The 20,672-nt window shown below is 37.8% G+C and overlaps 1 protein-coding gene across 1 annotated transcript; it reads left to right on the top strand.

Moving 5' to 3' along the window:
- Window positions 1-15,659: 15,659 nt before the first annotated feature.
- On the top strand, window positions 15,660-20,672 carry vip (vasoactive intestinal peptide). Its single transcript, XM_005807851.3, has 6 exons — window positions 15,660-15,766; window positions 16,509-16,613; window positions 16,895-16,999; window positions 18,198-18,320; window positions 18,512-18,623; window positions 19,271-20,672. Coding segments are annotated over exons 1-6 (456 nt in total). The 5' UTR covers window positions 15,660-15,764; the 3' UTR covers window positions 19,280-20,672.

Genomic DNA, 20,672 nt, shown 5'->3' with positions numbered 1-20,672 from the left:
GGAACTGTCAGGATAGAGCAGCACCAGATTACTAGTGATGTTACGTGATGTGCCGAGGCTTCGAGGCGTGTGTCGAGTAATGGAGGGGGCGTTTCCGTAAAGCGCGTATCGAGGCTTGCTTCATTTAGGGGAGGAGCCGAAAACGATGACGTCCGAAGCCTCGCTGCCTGGCTGTACCACGTGACTGCTTCGGGAAGTGGCTCAGATGTTGGCGCGGGGTTTGACAGCTTTAGAAACCCCACAGGATCCATTCAAAATGTGGGTTGTTGTAGGCGAGTTGCGGTCAGTTGAGAGAGTGGAAAGAGTTTTGATAGTTTGGATAGCAGAGTTTGGATAGTGGTTATTTAGTTTGAGACAGTTAGTTCGGTGTGTTTGGAGAGTTTAGGAGAGATAGATAGATAGATAGATAGATAGATAGATAGATAGATAGATAGATAGATAGATAGATAGATAGATAGATAGATAGATAGATAGATAGATAGATGGATGGATGGATGGATGGATGGATGGATGGATGGATGGATGGATGGATGGATGGATGGATGGATAGATGGATAGATAGATAGATAGATAGATAGATAGATAGATAGATAGATAGATAGATAGATAGATAGATAGATAGATAGATAGATAGATAGATAGATAGATAGATAGATAGATAGATAGATAGATAGATAGATAGATAGATAGATAGATAGGAGATTTAGGAGCACGAGGACAGGATAGGAGAAGGATGGAGCCGGCGAGAAAGAGGAGGATTTCCCCTCCTCTTTCGATTTCGAATTGATAAGCCCTAACAAGGTAAGGTGAACTGAACATTTGCAGATGCATTACGTTTGCTTATGAGGAACTGTATTTTTCACTGTTTCTTATTTTCTGTAAAGGTGAGGTGTTTATTGTGCTCCAAGGAGTTGGGGTACAATAATAACACCTCATCCATGTAGTGTCAAAAAAGAGAAATCGTTTGAAACCAAAAACTGTGGAGAAATTGTTGTTTCTTAATAAAAATGCATGAAATCATCCAAGTTACACAAGCATTAGCCTATTCACTACCCCTCCCTAGTTCCACAAGCACTTTCACTGTCCTCTGCCTGATTAAGCCCATGCCATTTTTCTAGAGTCACAGAAAAACTTTATTACACAACATGCCATATCACATGACACTACTATTTTGGGAATAATTACACACAGAGGATACATTCAAACAATATTTTATTATACACATATGTGTATACATAATTTATGTAGACAAATGATTTCGTCCTACACCTTTTGTGAAGTCATTCCCAAGAGCCATAATAGACAAAAATTCAATGCATCACACGTGTTAAGATACAGCTGGCTGTGATTATACACCTGGCCAGTAGGTGGTTTTGTGTGCACATGAAGCCTCAAGAAATGAACCCTTTCTCGAACCATTTGGCTCAAGTGGTTCAATGCCTCATGAGGCTTCATCTCACCATCACTACAGATTACGTTCATCTTTGAAAGAATGCTGAAAATTGTTCCCTCGATACAACTGGTTAGACTTTTTGAGCTATAAAACCTTTTGTTGTTGAAAGAAGATTTGTAAGTTATGTAAATTGCAAAACGATTTTTACAATGTACGTAAAAATGAGTTTTATTCTGTCTATATTGTTGAGTTCATTTGACTACAAATTTCTGTATTTAATCTGCCTTGATAAGACCCTTTAGATACATTTGTTGTTAATTGGATTCATCTGACTATAAGCAGTAGAAATAAATCTCTAGTGCTTTAATAATGAGTTTTTGTTCATGAATTTACCAAAAACTCCAAAATTTATTTTCTTCACTCATGAGTGAATTTATAAACTGTAATCCCGCTTTGTGTTTTGTTTTAGGAATAATTCCTTCTGCTTCTCTGAGTGACTTATCAACCCATGTTAATACAGCAGTTGTTTCAGTTTTTTTCTAGGTTTTTTTTTTTTTTTTTTTTTTTTTGTAGATACAAGCATTTAACCGCAAATTACATTAATCTCTTGTTGAAGAATATGAAGGCTGGAAATTCCATTCATGTTTTCACTTTTATGTAACTCAAAAGAAGAACTTGGCACCTTTAAACATCTGGTTTATCTTCCGCAATGTCACACAAAGAAGTTGAATGTTTGACAATTTGTAATCAGAGGAGTACACATCCTCTAGGCCACATGTGTCAAACTCAAGGCCAAATCTGGCCCGCCGTAGCTCTTTATGTGCCCCTTTAAACTCCAAATTACATCAATAAGTCCTTCCAGTTTTTCACAAATCTGCCAAATTCACACAAAAATCAACAAATCTCCACTTTTTTTCTTTCTGATTTTATTGCTATTTTTTCAAAATTGGTCAAAAACATCGAGTTTAAGTGACTGCTGCCTCAGCCTTACTTGAGGTCAAGTTATAGTCCATAATAGAAAGTCATATTTAACATCATACGTTAGTGCAAATATAAAGAGTCCTTACAAACATTTCTAAATTGGCACAAAATCTGTAATTTTGATTGCAAAGAAAAAACACACACAAAAAAAATTACAAAATTCTGAAGCAACAGCTTTTTATTGATATTTTAACAGTGTAATTGGTTTTATCATTATATCCTGGCACAACTGACCCTTTAAGAACATTCAGATTTTTGACATGGCCCAAAATGATAATGAGTTTGACACCCCTGCTCTAGAGATAGGATTAGTGTATGTAAACTTTGAACCTTGAAAATGGCATGAAATTTATTTTTTCACAAAATACCCTTCATTATTTGGGCACTTAGTAAAATGTTGGTAATGCTTGCTGATGTAAAGCAGGAAAAGTTGAGTCACATATTTCAAGTCTTATAAATAACATCAATATTTGTCTTTAGACTGTACTGTATTGTGGACTTCTGTTTTCTTTTTACACTCATCTCCTTTCTCCTTGAAGATCTAAAGGTGGCTAAAATAAATATATTCACTTAAAATAAAAATAAAACTTTTATCATAGTTTTACCTCAAAATGCTATTTCCATTATATCTAAACACAAAAGAAATTTGATCTCTATACCAATATTCAAATGTATTATCAGCAGGAGTCATTTAACAAGATCATAATTTGGGTAGGAAAGGTAGCATTACCATGACAAATACTATCTAAATTCTTACATTCCTGCTTTTATAATCAGATCTATATGACGAAATTTATTGTGATTTTTTTAGGAGTAAATTAAGGAAGTTGTCTTAACCAAATTCTTGTGTTTTGAATAAATCAAATTAAAGATAAAATTATTTTACATTCAGTAAATCCACTGAAACACATAAAGCGTTTTTGAAAACAAAACAGTAAAAATGTCACCAATTTATCAAACTTTGGTATGTCATCATACCCTACGATACTAATAAAGACACCACATAAAGTCCCTGTCTCTCCCATTATTAATAATTAGGCTGATATTTATGAGGATGGCAGTAAGTAATTACTGGAATATGTCCACAGTGCAGTCACATTAAGATTTTAGCCAAACACACCCGACTCTTAAAACTCTATTTGTGACGCATATATTTACAATTGACGGTAAAATGATGTCCAGAAAAAGGCACATACAGTAGAACACTGAAAACTATTCAATTGCAGCATTAAAAAGCATATTTAGGTCATGACAAGAAAATCAAATGCAGCCTAAGTTTTCACGCTGTTGAAAGACAAACTACGCAAACATTTACATCATCGTGCAACACAAAGCGTGATGACAGTCGAAAGCATGGCTGGCTCTGGACATCGACAAGGTATTACACAACTCTGTCAGGTTAGATCAGGGGAGCGCTTTCCAGATGCCAAGCAGAGAAAGAGGGAGACAATGTGGCAGGATGTTTTATCTATTGAATAAAGTGTTGTTGACTGGCTAAAATCAAAGTGATGAATCAAATGACTGTGGACATTTATTTTCCTTCACTCTGCAAACTGCTATATTGTTTTCTGTAGACTATGGACAGATTCAGGGCTGGGTAGATTTCACACAACCCGGGTTGAGTTATGGGTTTGACTGCATTGAGAAACACGGTCCTGCAAAACTGTGTTATGTTAGAAGACAAACCCTGAGTCAAAGGGTTTGCAAAGCATGCAAATCCGATGTATGCGTGTTTTGATGTGGGGTGACTGGAACATGGAAAACCCAAGAGAGGCCTAAATAAGAGTTTAAACCCAGGAAGTCATTGCTGCAAGGCAGCTCTTGTAGCAACAGTTCTATGAAATGCTCAACAAAATCAAAGAAATCAAGCTTGTAAATGTAATTTTACACAAAATGGATAACATATTACAACTGAATTGTGGGAGCAAAATTCATGGTATAAAATATTGTCTGTCGAATATAGCTAGCACTAGCTCACACTAACTGCTTAGCAACAAAAAGATAATGTTATCGTAGATGAACAAATTTGCTCTCTAGTGTGAGTTAAACTCATTAGAGTAACCAAGTGATATTAACATTATTATACTGCATTTTTTTTTATCAACTTACCAGAAGTTATTTCATCCTATGGATGAGGCTCAATAAAAGAATTAAAAATATCAACAATAAATAAATAACAGCAGCTTTCACAGTGTGGGATATCTTGATTCTATGTTACATGAAACAATGTAAGGTACAGAAATGTTTCTAGGAAAAGTAATTATTGGAGAAATTGTTGCCGTGTTGAGCAAAATTGTCCATTTTCACGCTGCTTTTCTATGAAAACAAGCACGTTGAAATTCTATAATTCAAAAACAACCATGAGGGGCGTCTCGTCGCGCTCATTTAGCTGAAGAATCCCTGCTGATTGTAATGAGGTCATCCTGCTTTGACAGGCCTTCAGGTTTTATTGCTGAAGGGAAGTGCATCTGTGACGCACTGAGGTAGACTCGCACTCTGGTGACTTGATCTCTAAAGCCGGCGGTTTCGACTGCGTCAAAGACCACGCCAGTCTGTCGCAAATCTCGCTCTGGGTGAAAAATGGTGTTTATAAATATGTCAAATTCTCCCACGCAATCCAGTGCAATTCAGTTATCTAGGTGAAACTCATAATATTCTGTTTTCCTCGATTCTGCACCGCAGCAGGTCATTTAGAATCATTTTTGTCAATGTATTAGATTAGACTGTATAATAAGACATTAATGGGTTTTTTTCAAAGGTTTTCTTTGAAGTTCAATACTAGTAATCCACATAATGATTTAATGCTTATGAATCATTTTACCTGTACTGCTGAAAGAGAAGGATGAGTCTAACTAGGAGAGAAATAAGTAGTTGGAATTCTCTTAATGACGATAAGCAGGAGAGTTTTCATATGATTTATATTTTTATGGTTATCGGTACTTTAAAAAAATAAAATAAAATCCTGTGACCCCAGAAGAAAATGACCTCTCGCGGCACATTTTGACATGTCATTGCAGAAAAGCCCACCTGCAGCTAATGACATTCACAAAGGCTCTGCTGGTTGATAGGTACTTTTCAAACCTACATAAAAGAGAACCACAGACAACGTTTTAGTTTTCAATCAAGCCTTTTGCAAAAGGAGAAAACATAGCAAATCACTTCTCCAAGGTGTTTACCAGGTGTTCTGCCATTCTGCTGCAAGACGTTTCTTTTTATCAGCAGAGAAAGGGAGTGAATGGGAAGTGGGAGAGTGATCTTAACCAGACGGGGGCCTACCCTGATAACAAGGAAGGGATACAGAAACTGTATTCTACACAGAGACAATTAGAAGCAACTAAGGAGTATCTCAGGAAGGCCCCCTAAAGAAGCACCTGTGAAAACATGCTTGAGGTCAAGGAAAGGTTAGTTATGTCTTACACACAGTTTAGCAAGTTCCTCTTCTCTGGGGTGAGAACACTAAACCTTAAAATATAAAACAACTAGTGATATAAAACTACTAATGTAAGAAAGATAACAAAACATAATAATTCTAACTCTGGTGCTCAGGTTTGCCGGTGACCCCGCACACACAATGGCAGCGCGGCGCAAAAAATTAAATGTGGCCATCACAAAGGCATGAGCTTCACGATGGTGATGAGTTAAAATGTCTGCAGCAAAAGAATGAAGATTTTGAAGAGAGACAGTATCACATCCCTCGACAGATAGATAGACAGACAGACACAGACAGACAGACAGACAGACAGATAGACAGATAGACAGATAGACAGATAGATAGATAGATAGATAGATAGATAGATAGATAGATAGATAGATAGATAGATAGATAGATAGATAGATAGATAGATAGATAGATAGATAGATAGATAGATAGATAGATAGATAGATAGATAGATAGATAGATAGATAGATAGATAGATAGATAGATAGATAGATAGATAGATAGATGACATCATTTTCCAACCAGGAAGAACAGCTTAATCCGATTGGTTCCCATAAGAGAGCCAGGCGGCCCCAATGCATTCTAGGTACATTTTTTCAGCTAATCAGAGCTAATGAAGGTAGTGTGAGTGTGTGCTTGTGCAAGTGTGTGTTGCACCAATTACAGTCTCAAGACTGCATGTGGTGCGTAATGGCTGGCTTGGGGTTGAATCCAGACCAAATGTATTTATGTCTTTAGTTAATTTAGGATGCATCGAAGAGCTCTAGAAGGCTAATTGAGCTGTGTACCAGACAAGCACCAAACAACCCCTTCGTTAACGAAACCTCCAGGGAGTGGACCCTTGATGAGTCCGCTGGCTGTGGTTTTGTGTTTAGTGCCAGAGAGAATAATTCTTATGCATTGATGTTTTTGTCACACTCACGCTATGCACTTCAGTGTATTTTGACTGACATTTTATTTGATAGGCTAACTTTAAATGAAACATACTGGGAAGTAAGGAAAGAAAAAACAATACATGGTTTCTGAAAATGTTTAACATAAATAAAGAGCTTAAAAGTGTGGCGTGTGTTTGTTATCAACTTACCTGAGCTGGCACTTTATAAAACAAACTTTTGCTGTGATTACAACTGTGAACGAAAGGTTATTTAACAGTAACATCTCGCATGAATCCAACTGGTTTGAAGCTCAGTGTTATTCCCAGTTTAAATGTAAATGTTAGCAACATGTTTAAGTTTCCAATGAGAGATGAGAGGTCTAAAAAACATTTCCTGGTGCAATCCCCTGATGTGCAGATATTGTCTAAAGCAAAGTTCTCAAGCAAAAATGTTATGTCCCCTTTATGGTTTGCAGCGAACTGCAAAATTGAAATCTGATGACTTACTTTCAACAGGTGCTACCTTGTTTCCACTGATTTTGAAAGTGCTCGTCTCATAGTTGCCACGCTGACACATTTGCACTCATCGGAAGCACCTTCGAAAGGCCCCACAACAAGAGATGTTTCCCTCCTACGGAAAGTTTTTTGAAATAAGCTTTTGCGTGCAGAAAACAGAAAAGCTTTTATGAAAACATGTGATGATCCTAACTTTGTCATCATTCCATGAAATTTTGAATAATTACACTTTTACTGCTGTCCATATTCGCTTGAATAAAACTAACATGGCCACTGGCTGAGACTCTCCAAGTCATCAATGAGAAACGGAACTCCAGATAATCTCTGTCATAATCATATCATTTACATTACGGTCCGTTTAACTGGTCATTTCTCTAAATTTCCTCCGGTCCTCTGATTTCTTGTGATCAGTTTCAGCTCTGAATGCAGCTTGCATCCTGTCCAAGTGAATTGGGTTTAAGCATTAGAGAAGTTCAACTGATTCATCAGGGTCATCTCATCAGGTTGGGGATCACGATCTGTTATCAAAACGAACGGGGTCTGCGTTTAGTGGCAGAGTTGGGTTCACATGGCAGTAGCAGAAAAATAGGCTGACATTTCAGATGATAGTTATTGGTTTATGGAGAAGATAACAGTTCTTCGAATACCAAATATTACTTCTTACTTTCTTAATTGCACGTCTCTGAATAAAAACATAAGAGAACCATCCCACTTTTGGTTCCAAAGGGGGGGTAGGGGGGTTTACAACACAATAAGGATGTACGCTGCTGAATTATGCCTGTTTGACCTTCTGCTACAGTTAGAGCAATTTCAGCATGGACTTGAATTTTCAAGAGAACATTACATCTACTATTTTAGTTTTTGTGCTTGCACAGCTGTTTAACAGTTTGCAGACATAATGTTTTTATGGGCCTGCAAGAAAACTTGTGAGCGGCTGTTAAAGACTGGAGCGAAAGTTCAACTAAGAGAATGAAAACAACTCTAAACATACGACTAAAACTACTTTTAAATGACCTAATTCATGGCATGATAATGTGCTCGAATGGTCCAGTCAAAGCCAAGACACAAATCCACTCGAGAATTTATGGCACAAGTAGGAAACTGCTGCTTAGACAATATCCATCCAATCAAACTGAGCTCCAGGATTTTTGCAAAGAAGAATAAATGAAAATTTCAGTCGCTGGACACCGAAACACTAGAGCCCTGCATTTGTTATTGCAGTGAAAGGCAGAAAAAGAAAAACATCAAGAGCAAACACCCTGTGATCCTCTTAAAAAACTTAAATGTATGTATTTATTTATTTTAACATCTTTGGGGTATTTTTATTTATTTATTTTGTCTTCCACCTCCCTCCATGTCTCAGACATCCATTGCTCCTACCGCCGGTGCTGCCTCTCTTTTCAAACACTCCTCTCACCGTGTCTCTGAGTGTGTCTTATCTGAGCCGCTGCACTCCATCTGTCTACCTGCCACCTGCACTCAGAGGAGACGGAGACGAGCGAAAGTGGCAGCGAGACCCCAGAGCGTCCCATCAGGCTGCCAGCTGTAATCTGCAATCAGAGTTGTTACTCTGCAGTTCGCTAATTGGATAATGTTGGCCAAAGGAGGCACTCAGCCAGCCAGGGGATTCCCCTCATCACACCCATTGCTGGAAGAGTTGTGATGCAGAGTCTCTTGCTACAAAGACATGCAGATGTAATAGCTGCACCACTAATCTGTTACTTGTCTTTTTCTTTAACATTTTTTAGCCCTACTCTCACATTCTGTAGTGTGTTTTCTTTGTTTCCCTCACTGCCTGGGCTGTCATGGTTGTCAAATTTCCAACTCAACATCACCCTAACAAAAGTACCTGAAACAGCCTTGTCTGAAGGTGTAGGGCAATTTCTGATGGACTCGAGAAAATATAACCAGAGGGAGACAATATTTTCATTGTGCTACATAATTAAGGTAATAAGTAGCAGTGGCACCACTAAGTGGGGGGTCAGTGGGACCGTGACCCTATCTTGAAAAATGCTGGTCCGTCAGAGAATTATATCCATATAGAGTCTTCTTCGATGACAAAAATGTAAAACCTAATAAATACATAAATAAATACAAAAAAAAATTATATTTAATGCATGCTGTAGATATAATTACGTTTTTTTCTTCCTTTCTTTTTTTTAAGCTGTGTCTCTATAATTTTTACTGGCTCGGACTAGCCACCCTTATAAAAAATTTCTGGAGCTGCCACTGATAAGTAGTAAAGAATTCAGCACATATTCATGCTACCCATTCAATAATAATAATAATAATAATAATAATAGCAATTCTGGTCTCTGTTTCCTGTGTAGCAAAACAGTAGATAACTTTAGTTACTACTAGATGTATTAATAACCTTCATGAGTGTGTATATCTTGGTTTAGCTAGTTAAATAGATAGCCATTTAGCTAGCTAAATATCTAGCTAAATAAATACATTTTTGCAGAGTAAAACTAGTCAGTGAAACAAGAATCCTGTACAATTTCAATGCTTTTTGGAAATTTGAATTAGAATTTGGGATTAATTTGAGGTTTTGACTAGTTACAGGGGTTTAAGTGCCATACTCTGGGCACCTCACAGGAGGAAGGTGGAATCGATTCCACAAGACAACTATGCTACCCACTGTAGTGTGCAACACTCACCCGTGTTTTTTTTATGATAGCCAGAGAGCCTTAAGACACTTTTCTATACAGTTCCACGTGTTTTCCCATCATTCTCTTTGTATAGATAGTCTGTGTGGGTGCAAAGGTAAAAAAATTCAGTCAGCTCAGCGGCATCAAGGTTTCTGGGTATTTACTGTATGTGTGTGTTCACTTCCTACACAGTAAGAACAAAGACCATCCTTCCTCTGTCTCCAAGCTCTGTCTGCATTGCAAAAATGATGAGACAAACCAGACAATTCAAAGAAATTGAAATTGTCAACCCGTCTAGGCCAACCCTAGACGGGTTGTAACAGTGAACAGTAGGTGTCCCCACAGGGTTTCTGGCTGCTTCAGTCACAGGTGTTGCGTTTCCTGCCAGGACTAGCAACAGCATGTGGTGTTGATGTAGTTTGCAAATAAGCATGTGGGACTTCTTGATTTTGACAAACTGTAGTCAGTTGTGGCTGTTTCTGGCCACCATTTCTGCAGACTTTAAATCAGCTGCTGTGGTTTTGTTGATGGTGAGATTTCAGCAGACACAAGTATGTATACCTCTTTATTTCTAACAATTGTGGGATTAAGCACAAATGCTTATTTGTCAGCTTATTCTCTTGTAAGATCAGTTTAAAAAAATAATAACACTGGTTTCCTCTTTCTCTTTCTCTCTCTGTTTAAGGACTGTAACTTTTTACATTCAAAACAATTGAAGAGCCCTTTTTATTTAGTGATAATAATCATTAATCACAGAGTCGTGTAGTTTTCCCATCGACATAAATAATCTAGTTATTAAACACATAAAACGATTACATTTGTTTGCATGTCTGGCAAGAATGAATAAAAACCCAAGAAAAAAAATATATCATTCCAGTGTTTCATTAGCATAATCACACTCTTAAAACCCTTAGAGCAATCTAGCCTTTCATGCAAGAACAGACCTTACATTTTAAAATACTTGTTTTTAACAAAATTACCAGGCTTCATAGCTGTTACTATACAAATACTATTGCAAATTTGTCCAACTTTCTTTGCCTTGTGCAAAATTTCCCAACATTTGAGAGAAGAATCCTCGACCTTTCTATTTTGTATTAGAACAACAGTTATCACTATTTACATTTAAAAAACATATGAGATCATATGGGATTTTTTTCTGAATAAATTCCCACTGAAGACATATTGACATTTTATTTTTTCCGAATCAGATGCTACTGCAATAAAAATAACATTATTAGGACTTTTTACACATATTTTGTGCAAATAAAACCATCCAGAAAGAAAGAACCATGATATGTTAAGCATTAACCTTTCAGGTTCAATTTAAAGCATTCGATCCACTGAGACCCGTATTTGACTCCGCAATAATAATAATAATAATAATAATAGATAGAAACTGCTTTGTAAGAGTTATAAATGTTCTCAAACCAAATTATTTAAAACTAATTACAATCTGCATCAAGCCTGTAGCTAATCAGTGTTCCTGGACGCAAGGATGAAGTCATTTGCTGTGCTCTGTAGACAACACAGTGTGCAAGAACGAAGCCAGGAGAGCATGAACTTAAGACAAAAGTCTGAGTACAACCAGTATATTTGAATTCTCTGAGTGAGAACCACCTTCTTACCAAATTTAAAGAGTGCAGTGGTTTCTGGGAGCTCCTTATCAGTAGTAGCAAAAGTGAACGACCCACTGTTTGTGCTGGGAGCCCAGAACGAATAAAGAGCCCCGACCGTGTCGTCCTGAGCGTGCACATAGTCGAGACGGTCTGATTCACATCCATAGGAACGTTTTCCTCTGCACATTCCGTCAACATGAACATAATGTGGCTGACATTTCCTCCATCAGCTTCCTTTTCCTGCTGGGATCTGTCTCCAGTCACCGCTGTCAATTAGAGCAGCTCCTCCTCCCTTGGACTTCTGCGTAATCCACTTTTTCTATAAACTGATCACATTACGGTTTACGTAGTGCCATCATGGCTGCGAAGAGGCCAGATAAGAGGTGGTGGTGGTGGAGGTCATCTGCTGACTAGGAGGATATACAAATATATAAAAGATATAAATCTATGTGCAGTGATAAATAAGATTTATAGTCATTATCAGGTACATAACCACAAATGTGAATCAAAATCAATCCTGCTCCTTGGGAAATGTGCGTAAAACAATATTATTTGTTTTTGCTGCAGGGAGCAAAATTTAATGCTGCTGTGTTGTGCTCTCAATACCAAACACTGTTGATATTTTTTTATTAGCACAAATCCAATGTTGCCTTTCTTATAACTGCAAAACCATTTAAAGCTGCTATCAATCATGTTCATGATTATTGTATACCGTTGCATTGTAAAGTTATACACAGATAATAATTGATCTACTGTATTAGCAGTAACTTATACATAACCGTCTTTAATGTAGTCGAACTGATGCAGAAACTTCTTAAGCCGTTCGATCATATGTCCTTTGAAAATGTTTCTGTACGGGGGAGAAGGGATATGGAACAACATCGGTTTTCTAACGTGGTCATGTTTTATTACCAGTAACTATCCATCAGCTCATGACTTGGAGGTTTTTCAATCCCTGAGAGAATTATTTGCCTCCAAATTGAAATTGTCACTTAAATCCAGTGAAGTGTAGAACTTAAATATTGAAAATATCAGAGCAATTTCATCTTAAATTCTGTTAGCTTTTTTTTTTGTCCACCCATAACTGCGGAGTTGAAAGGGCAGCTTAAGATGTAAGTAAACGTTTCTATCCATTTCTTCAGGTCAGCAAAGATGTAGCTGATCATGTTTCCCTGATGTTTTCCTGTTTTACTATTACACTTTTCATTCTTCAGTTCATTACTACATATAATTTTGTTTTGTCTAAAATAATTTATACTTGCTATACATGCTCATTTTGTCCCTATAATTCTCTCTTGTTGCTGTTGTTGTTGTTGTTTTTTTCTTCGTTTTGTTTTGTTTTTAATCCATGGAAGAAAGCTGATCTCGTAATTGTTAAACCATTTCTGTGCTTATCGAACCGTATGTTTTGGATCACTCCCCCTTTCCTGTTGTCCTTTAACAATACGTCCCGTAACGTCTGTGAGTGGTGGCAAGATGAGATGGACTTTTGTGTAACCGTATGCCGTCATATTCAGACCCAAAGGAAACAAAACCCCATAGATCACTGAAAAAGAAGCTGCAGTTTTTCCACATTTCTACTTTGCTACATCAAGAGTCTCTCATCACCCTCTGTATCTCATATGTTTCAGACTGTCATTTTTTCCCCCCAATGCAGCGATTTAAGATAAATGGCTCACACTCATTCGGATGGATGGAAAGACGAACAGAAGGACGGACGGATGGACGGATGGCAGGACGTGCGGATGAGGCGCCAGCTGTCGTCACGGCTCTTTCACTGTGCTGTTCCAGCAAAACAAACCGGGCTCATCGAGAACACTGTGGGTGGACTCAGAACACTTCAGCCCAGCGTGGTGGTTCGTTCGTAAAAGCCCCCAAACAACCTGAAAAATTACAAAAACAAAAAAAAAGAAAAGAAAAAAAAAACATCAGTGTCTTTGGGTGTAAAATGCTTAGCCGCATTTATCAGCGGTGGTAATTTCAAAGATTTCCAGAGTCCACTTTGCTTTGTGAGTAAATGGATGGATGGAGAGGGCAAGGTGAGAGGACTGGAGGATTTTGTTGCCAATGTTGATGAATGAAGTTTTTATGCTTTTAAGAGGCAAGGACATGACAAAGAAATAATTTATTCCTAATAGTGCGTCTGAATATTTAAGCCCCAAATCTTTGCTTAAAATTGATGACATCATCTCCTCCGTTGACAGGTTTTTGATTTTTCAGAAGATGTTCCTTTGTTCTTCTGAAGACTTCTGGATCCTTCTAATGTGCACTGGGAGGCAACATCAGAAATACAGTGATTACAACAAGTTCTACGTTCTGAAGAATGAATGTTTTACTGCATTCGATCTGATACTGTGATATTTAACAGGTGAAACGACAAAACACCTTAGTTCAGAGCAAAGCTGAATTGGACTTAAGCCACATTAATAAAGGATCTTTGCATGCTTTGATTAACTCTAATGATTTTTGGCATTTTGGCTTTCAATAAATAAAAAATACTACATTATGCTTTTTTTAAGTGTCTCCGGAATAAAACAGAAAGACTAAAAAATGTACCAAGTTTCAATGTTTCTATGTATTTTTTTAAAGAATTTATCCAGTACACAGATTATAACTACCACAATTATGGTTTTCGAATGCCTCCGTAGGCATGCTGTGACTTATGTACGCTGTGTCTCCAATATTTTACAGCAATTTTTGTCTGTCTTTGTCAGACTTCTATTAGTCTGATAAATAGAAGTCTGACGTTGACATTGGAGTGGTACTCCAATGTCAACGTCAAATTTATTTATAAAGCACTTTTAAACCAGCTAAAGCTGCACCACTGTGCTGTACAGGAGTCTACAAATACACTATTTCTTATAAAAGACAACAATCATGAATTAACTTACAACAATTACAATCAATCACAATGATTTCGATGCCATAGAATAAAATAAATGAATCCAGACACCAGGAAGTCAGAATAAGTTATTCCAGAATAACTTCAAAGAATACAAAGCTTGATGAAGCTTAATGAACCCACAGAACTACACATTATGACAAAGTAAACAGACAACACTGGGGACCAGAGAAAGATACCCCCCAAGAAAGTAATAGTGGTGTAAGCAGGATGATCTGACAAGGCTCAATGTAGTCTAGCGGTATTTATGCAGGGAAGGGTGATTACTGGATAAACAACAGCTGAGATGATTAGCAAATGAATAGAATTTGTGATTGCAGCAGGAAATGTTGGTACTGAAGGGCATGACTTAAGCTCATACCCTTCAAAACCAGTAGGAAAAATGAAACTGTCTCTCCTAAATGACGACCATCCTGTCATCTCATAATGTTGAAGTGTTTTCGTGGAAATAGCCAAACTGTCAGCCTTCCCATATCACCCGATCTGTGCAAGATGGCCTATTCTTCCAACCACTGCACTGGCAATGCAAAAGCCACCACTGACCTGGACAATCGCCTCCACCCGAATGGTTTCATCTTAGCTCGGCGTTTCATACCATCCTTTCCCATAAACACTATCACCGGTCTCTGAATTGTAACATTTTCTGACATAGAAATCTGAGGCATGTGGAAGAAATATCGCCAACATCATTTTGAGAACTGGGGCCTCTCAAGGTTGTGTGTTCGGTTCGGTGCCATTCATAATGTTGATGTGACAGGGACACGTGTTCATAATCAAGTGGAGAAGACAATGCAACGACCAGTCAAGAGGAGGTAAGGAAATTGTTACAATGGATGTAAAAATAAAAAGTCTTGCTGCTGAAAGTCGTTTAAAAGCCTTAAATGTGGAAGCAAACATTAAGACACATCCAAGCACCCAGAGCTCCCAGGCTGAGCAGACATGCATGTAATGCTGAAACTTAGCTCTTGATGTTCCTTCTCTCTGTCCTGAGCCACTACATAAAAAATGTAGGTCTTAACCTTCGGGCTGTGGGGGGTTGATCATTCTGGTGAGTCAACCCGAAGAATAAGTTAATTTCTCCTCGCAACTAATTGGAACACACACTCAGAGTAAAACTTCCGACAAACCTCTGCACATGGCCTCTTCGGTTCCGACCTTGAGCAAGACCGATGACGGAAGCGGCGATCCTCTGACGTCTCCTCCTGCTGCTGATGGGGCTCACGTCCCCCCACCTCCCTCCTGCGAGCTAGATACATCCAGGTGTATAAAACGGGGGGAGAACCGACGGCGAACAGGAACACGCAGACAGAGGCAGACGGGATCGGCAGTTTGGAGGCAGCTGTTCAGGTTCAAGAGAAGAAGACCCGACGATCGCAACTTTCCGCAGAGCAAATGTAAGATTTTATATTTTATAATTTTCTTTTTCTAGGAAGTGTTGGGGCTTCTGTTGAATTTGGATGAAGTTTTCTAAGTAGTAACTTTTTGAGCATAATTTCAAATACAACGCTCTTTATGGAGTTAGCAGAATCTCGACACTAACCCATTTGTCTGCTTTCCTGTCAGATGAGCTCGCTGTTGCCAGTGCCTTGCGTAATTGCGCACTGATTTTTGGATGAGTTCTAATTTCCTCATATATATAAAGATTTTCTGGTGATCTTGGAGGTTCGTGTGTTATCATTAACCTAACCCACCAAAAAAAATAAGTTTAGAATAAGAAATCTTTCTCTTTCATAAAATCTAGACTTTATCTTTACGCAACAAAAGACGCACGCAGGGTCAAATTAAATCTCGATAATTCCAGCGTTCCTTAAGACATTTTGGAGCACAGTCGGGGCACTTGATCAGAAACTCGCTTTAAAAAAAACGAAAGAAGGAAAAACTTGTCAGATTCAATCGTTCATTATTGTAGTGTGTGGTTTACAGCTCTTCACAACACCGTGCGTAATTACGCATGAGATACCCTGAGTTTTGTACCGTTTTTTTAAATTAGAGTCCCTTGAAAAGGATTTACAGATCTGTTGTTCTTCTCCAATTGTGTATGTCTGTGTGAAATTAATTTAGACGAAACAATATTGTTTTATTAAAAAAAAAAAAAAAAAAGAAAAGGGAATAACATGCCACCATTTCCTTCCTTAGGTGTAAAGCGATGGTACAACGGACCGGCCCCCACCTGCTTCTCCTAATAGCGGTGTGCAGTGTGTTATACTCCCGGACTCTGAGTCTACCGTACGCATCCACGAGGTGAGCGCAAAACCTTCAGCAACAGAGCTGAGTGTGTCTCGGACGAGATCTGCGCGTTCAGGATCATTCGACTTTAACTCATCTCAGATAATCAGACCGTCTCCTTAAAAAGAAAATTGTACTTTACGCATTTGAGTTTCCTCAGAATACAGCTGCCCTTTGCATCACATTTTAGCACAGTTACAGGTCAGGCTGATGCGCGTCTGTTTCACAAAAACAGATGTTCGGATGGAGTCAGTCTGAGCGCCTTCTGATGTTATTGCCCTATAATTCTTTTCCAGACCGATTAGACATGCAGACGGTTTGTTCACCAGCGGATACAGCAAACTCCTGGGGCAGCTGTCGGCGAGGAGGTACCTGGAGTCTCTGATCGGGAAGCGCGTCAGGTAGGCGTCATACATTTTGAACACGAGAGTGAATATTATTGTATCATGAAATACGAAAAAAAAAAAAAAAAAAAACATTAAAAATGGTCTTGTAACGTAAATTAAAGAGAAAAACGAAACAATATTCCAGTTTAGCTCACAATGAATTTCTATAATCTTGGATTTTAAAAAAACATTAGAAAAGTGGAAGACCTAATAAAAGAAAGCCAGCAAACCAACAATTACCACTTCCTGAGGTCTACATATTCAAAAAAGCGTGGGGACTATAAGTGTAGATATATTTTATTTCACCCAATCGCCTCTCGAAACATATTTATTATTGTGTCTGTTGCTCTGGAGGAAAACTAGGCATCAAAAAGAAACAGTTATGTGGCAGAAATAATAATCACTAACTTTGAAAATCTTCTTTATCTTTGTATTTTCACAGAAATGTACGAGCATAATATGAAGAGTTTTAAAGTTGCAAACACCACTTTTGATGATTATTTCATTCCTGCACAGAAAATAAGATGTGAATCTGTCCTGGTGGCCATGTTTCCTGTTGCTGTTTTTATTCTGTGAGCAAAATTTGAAGTTTAATATTTCACAAAATCGACAACGTTTTTTCTTACTTTGAGGTTGTAACAATTGTAAATTGTTGAAGTCCCTTTTGCCCTTTATTTGGAAGAGTCAAGTGGTTGTTTCCCCACTGTACGGTGGAAAAGCTACATATAAAAGTAAAGGGAAAGAGAGACGTCTAAATGATCAGATTTTCTTTTTCAATTTACTATGTTTATTTTAATAATTAATATGAATATGAATATATTTCAGTTTTTGTTCTGAAGAGATTATTTTCATTCCCATTATCTCATTTTCTTTCTCCCTAATACAAAATTGGTTGGACAACAAAAAAAAAAGTTCAACTTTCTGACAGGAGCAAGAAAAAAAAAACAGCAACAGTTTATTTCACTGATCTGTTCAAGAGGACCAGCTGACATTTGAAATGAAAAGAGCTGACCCGCTCCATGACGCGTTTTGCAATTGGTTAAACATTTCTAAAGGTTAATTTATGCCGTTGTAGCTTTCCGTTGCATGTCTCCAATAGACCCTGGGAGAACTGAAGCACTCACACACACACACACACACACACACACACACACACACACACAGATGCAGAGATCTGCCGCGCTCTGAACTTTGACCTCACCCTTCTGTTCAGTGATGACCTGGTGGAGCCGGCGAAGCGCCACACAGACGGCATCTTCACAGACAAGTACAGCCGCTTCCGGAAACAGAAGGCGGCCAAGGAGTACCTGAACACTCTCCTAAAGGGAACGAGAAGGTGGGACTTCCAAAACCTCTCGCGTGAACACTAGATTTTAACACTATAGGATCTGCAAGAAACAAAGTGAACAAATATCACGTGTTTTCCATCGGTGTGGATTTTATATTTGCCGTTTGTCTTTTTTTTTTTTTTTTTACATGTAAAAGAAACTCTCATGTGACTTTTTCTCTCCTGCTAAACACAAACAGCCTAGAAGATCCTGGGACCAGCGAAGCGGAGGAGTCCAGGGATGAACCCAGCTCTTTCCAGGAGCGCTACGATGACATCAGCGTAGACCACCTCCTAAACAACTTTCAGCTGGTGGGCATCTTCACGTCTTCTAAGTAATATTTATATAAGTACCCAACTCCACCCAATCCTTGCCTGGAAATGTGGCAAACTTTACTTAAATTCAGAAGCAACAAATGTGACTCAGACTGATGCATATTTTTTATTTTATTTTATTTTATTTTTTTTGCGTTAGAGATCAAGTTGAATGAAGATGTTATCCGTTAGCACACACTAATCAGAGCTTCACAGCAAAATGTGTCTGCAGGTTTTGTTTTGCATTAATAGCCTTTTCCTTCTTTTTGGTGACAGAATAAGTATTCCCAAACTTTGTTTAAAATGTGATTTTCAAAAGAGCGGCCTCAGCAGTATTTAAAGGAATTACCGTAACGTCCTTGTGTTAGTCACATATAGGAGGGTAGTTTTCTTTTGCGTGATACATTAAAAGTCATTTATTGGTGACGACAACAGAATGGATTTTTAAAATCCAATCCAACTACCCAGTAGTTCAACTATAAATCCCACTAGAAATACTTATAAAATCCAGATGCTCCATGGTGTCTGTCCTGCTTTTTGTTATTTTAGTAAACATAGGTAATTGTCTAACACTCTACGTCTGAAAAATGATTGATTTCCTGTTTCTTTCGATCCAGTGAACTTGTCCTTTTTCTTATTTGCAGCCACTTTGAGGAGGGGTCCACGTTGGAATGAACACCTCATCTCATCTTATAAAAATGCTCTTTACAAAACTAACAAACAAAAAAAAAAGAAATCAACTTTTTTTTTTAGTGCACACACATGGTATTCGAGGCAAAAGACATTCAGAAAGATTTGACCAACAGTGGTATGTTTTTTGGTGTGGCTATTTATCTATCCATCTACACAGTACATGTTTACACTGTATGTACACAGTATGTATTCAGATCATGGTAACGGTTAAAGATTCTGCAGGCAGCACTGAGCAACGTGTGTGTGTCTGTGTGCAGGTTTGATTGGTCAGAAATGCTACGGGAGGAGTTTATTTAAAACTGGGGGCCACGTTTGTCTGTTTCCAGGTTTCGTTCTTCTTTTTCCAAAAAGTTTCTGACATTGGCGTCAAATGTATTTTTTCCTTTCAACCAAAGATGAGCATCCCGATTTCCAAAGACGATTCTCAGCTGTGTAAAGTCTTAAGGAATTCTCTCAGATTTACATTTGGAGACGGTCTGTTATAGAGTCCATCTGATTTTCAGTGCCATACATTTCCATAAGCTTTTATTTTTTTTTCTTTTGAAGAATATATAGACACCACATATTTTGCTATTTTGTTAAACTTGTTGTATTTCCTGTTTTTGTCTTAATGTCTACAAAAAATGGTGTTTAAATTGGAAAGTTCAGAAACAAAAACAGATTTTCCTCTGGCCCACTGATTTATTGACTTAACTCGTAAATGTACATTTTTGGGGAATATTAATTGTAGAGTTTAATTTTTGGCAAAGCAACTAGGAACGTTGTTTAAAAAAAATCATTCCCTAGCTACATAGTTGGTTAAAAACAGCATGGTTCAAACAACATAATTTTGAAAGTTGTGTAATTGGTGTACCTATGTGTTTGCATTAGACCTGTAGCACACATCTCTGTCATTAAAATGTGTGTTTATAATTATTAAATTACTTTAATTACAAGCCAGTCATGTTCTGTAAGATCTTCCAGTTTGTCAGCTGCAAAGGGACTTCCATTGATTTCTGCATATTGAGAATTTCACAGTATAACGAAAAACCTGCCATTTTTGTTGTTCTTGAATGTTAAATGATATAAATTGTAACAATGAGCCATGGGCTCCGTTCATTTCTAGTGGTGTATTTTCTGGAACGATTGCGGAGCGTTTTTGTCGAGTCTGTAAGCGAGTCTTTGGATTGTGAAAGAAGGAGGCTGCAAGGCAAAGGGCCGAAACTCAGAAAGGACACGGATGCATATAATCACTTTATACTATTCGACATATAGAGCAAAGAGGTTTTCATTGTGCGTGGAACTGCCTTCGGCACATATAGTGTCGTGGACAGGAGTGACCAAATAAAAGATGTTGGTTTATTTTTCAAAGCT

Source organism: Xiphophorus maculatus, chromosome 22 (assembly GCF_002775205.1).
Source record: "Xiphophorus maculatus strain JP 163 A chromosome 22, X_maculatus-5.0-male, whole genome shotgun sequence".
Taxonomy (NCBI): Eukaryota; Metazoa; Chordata; class Actinopteri; order Cyprinodontiformes; family Poeciliidae; genus Xiphophorus; species Xiphophorus maculatus.
This window is presented reverse-complemented; position numbering and strand designations above follow the sequence as displayed.

Excerpts from the sequence above, each read along its gene's own strand:
- vip (XM_005807851.3), top strand. Across the intron at positions 16,614-16,894 it reads CTACCGTACGCATCCACGAG|ACCGATTAGACATGCAGACG; the intron begins GTGAGCGCAAAA and ends ATTCTTTTCCAG. Across the intron at positions 18,321-18,511 it reads CTCCTAAAGGGAACGAGAAG|CCTAGAAGATCCTGGGACCA; the intron begins GTGGGACTTCCA and ends AAACACAAACAG.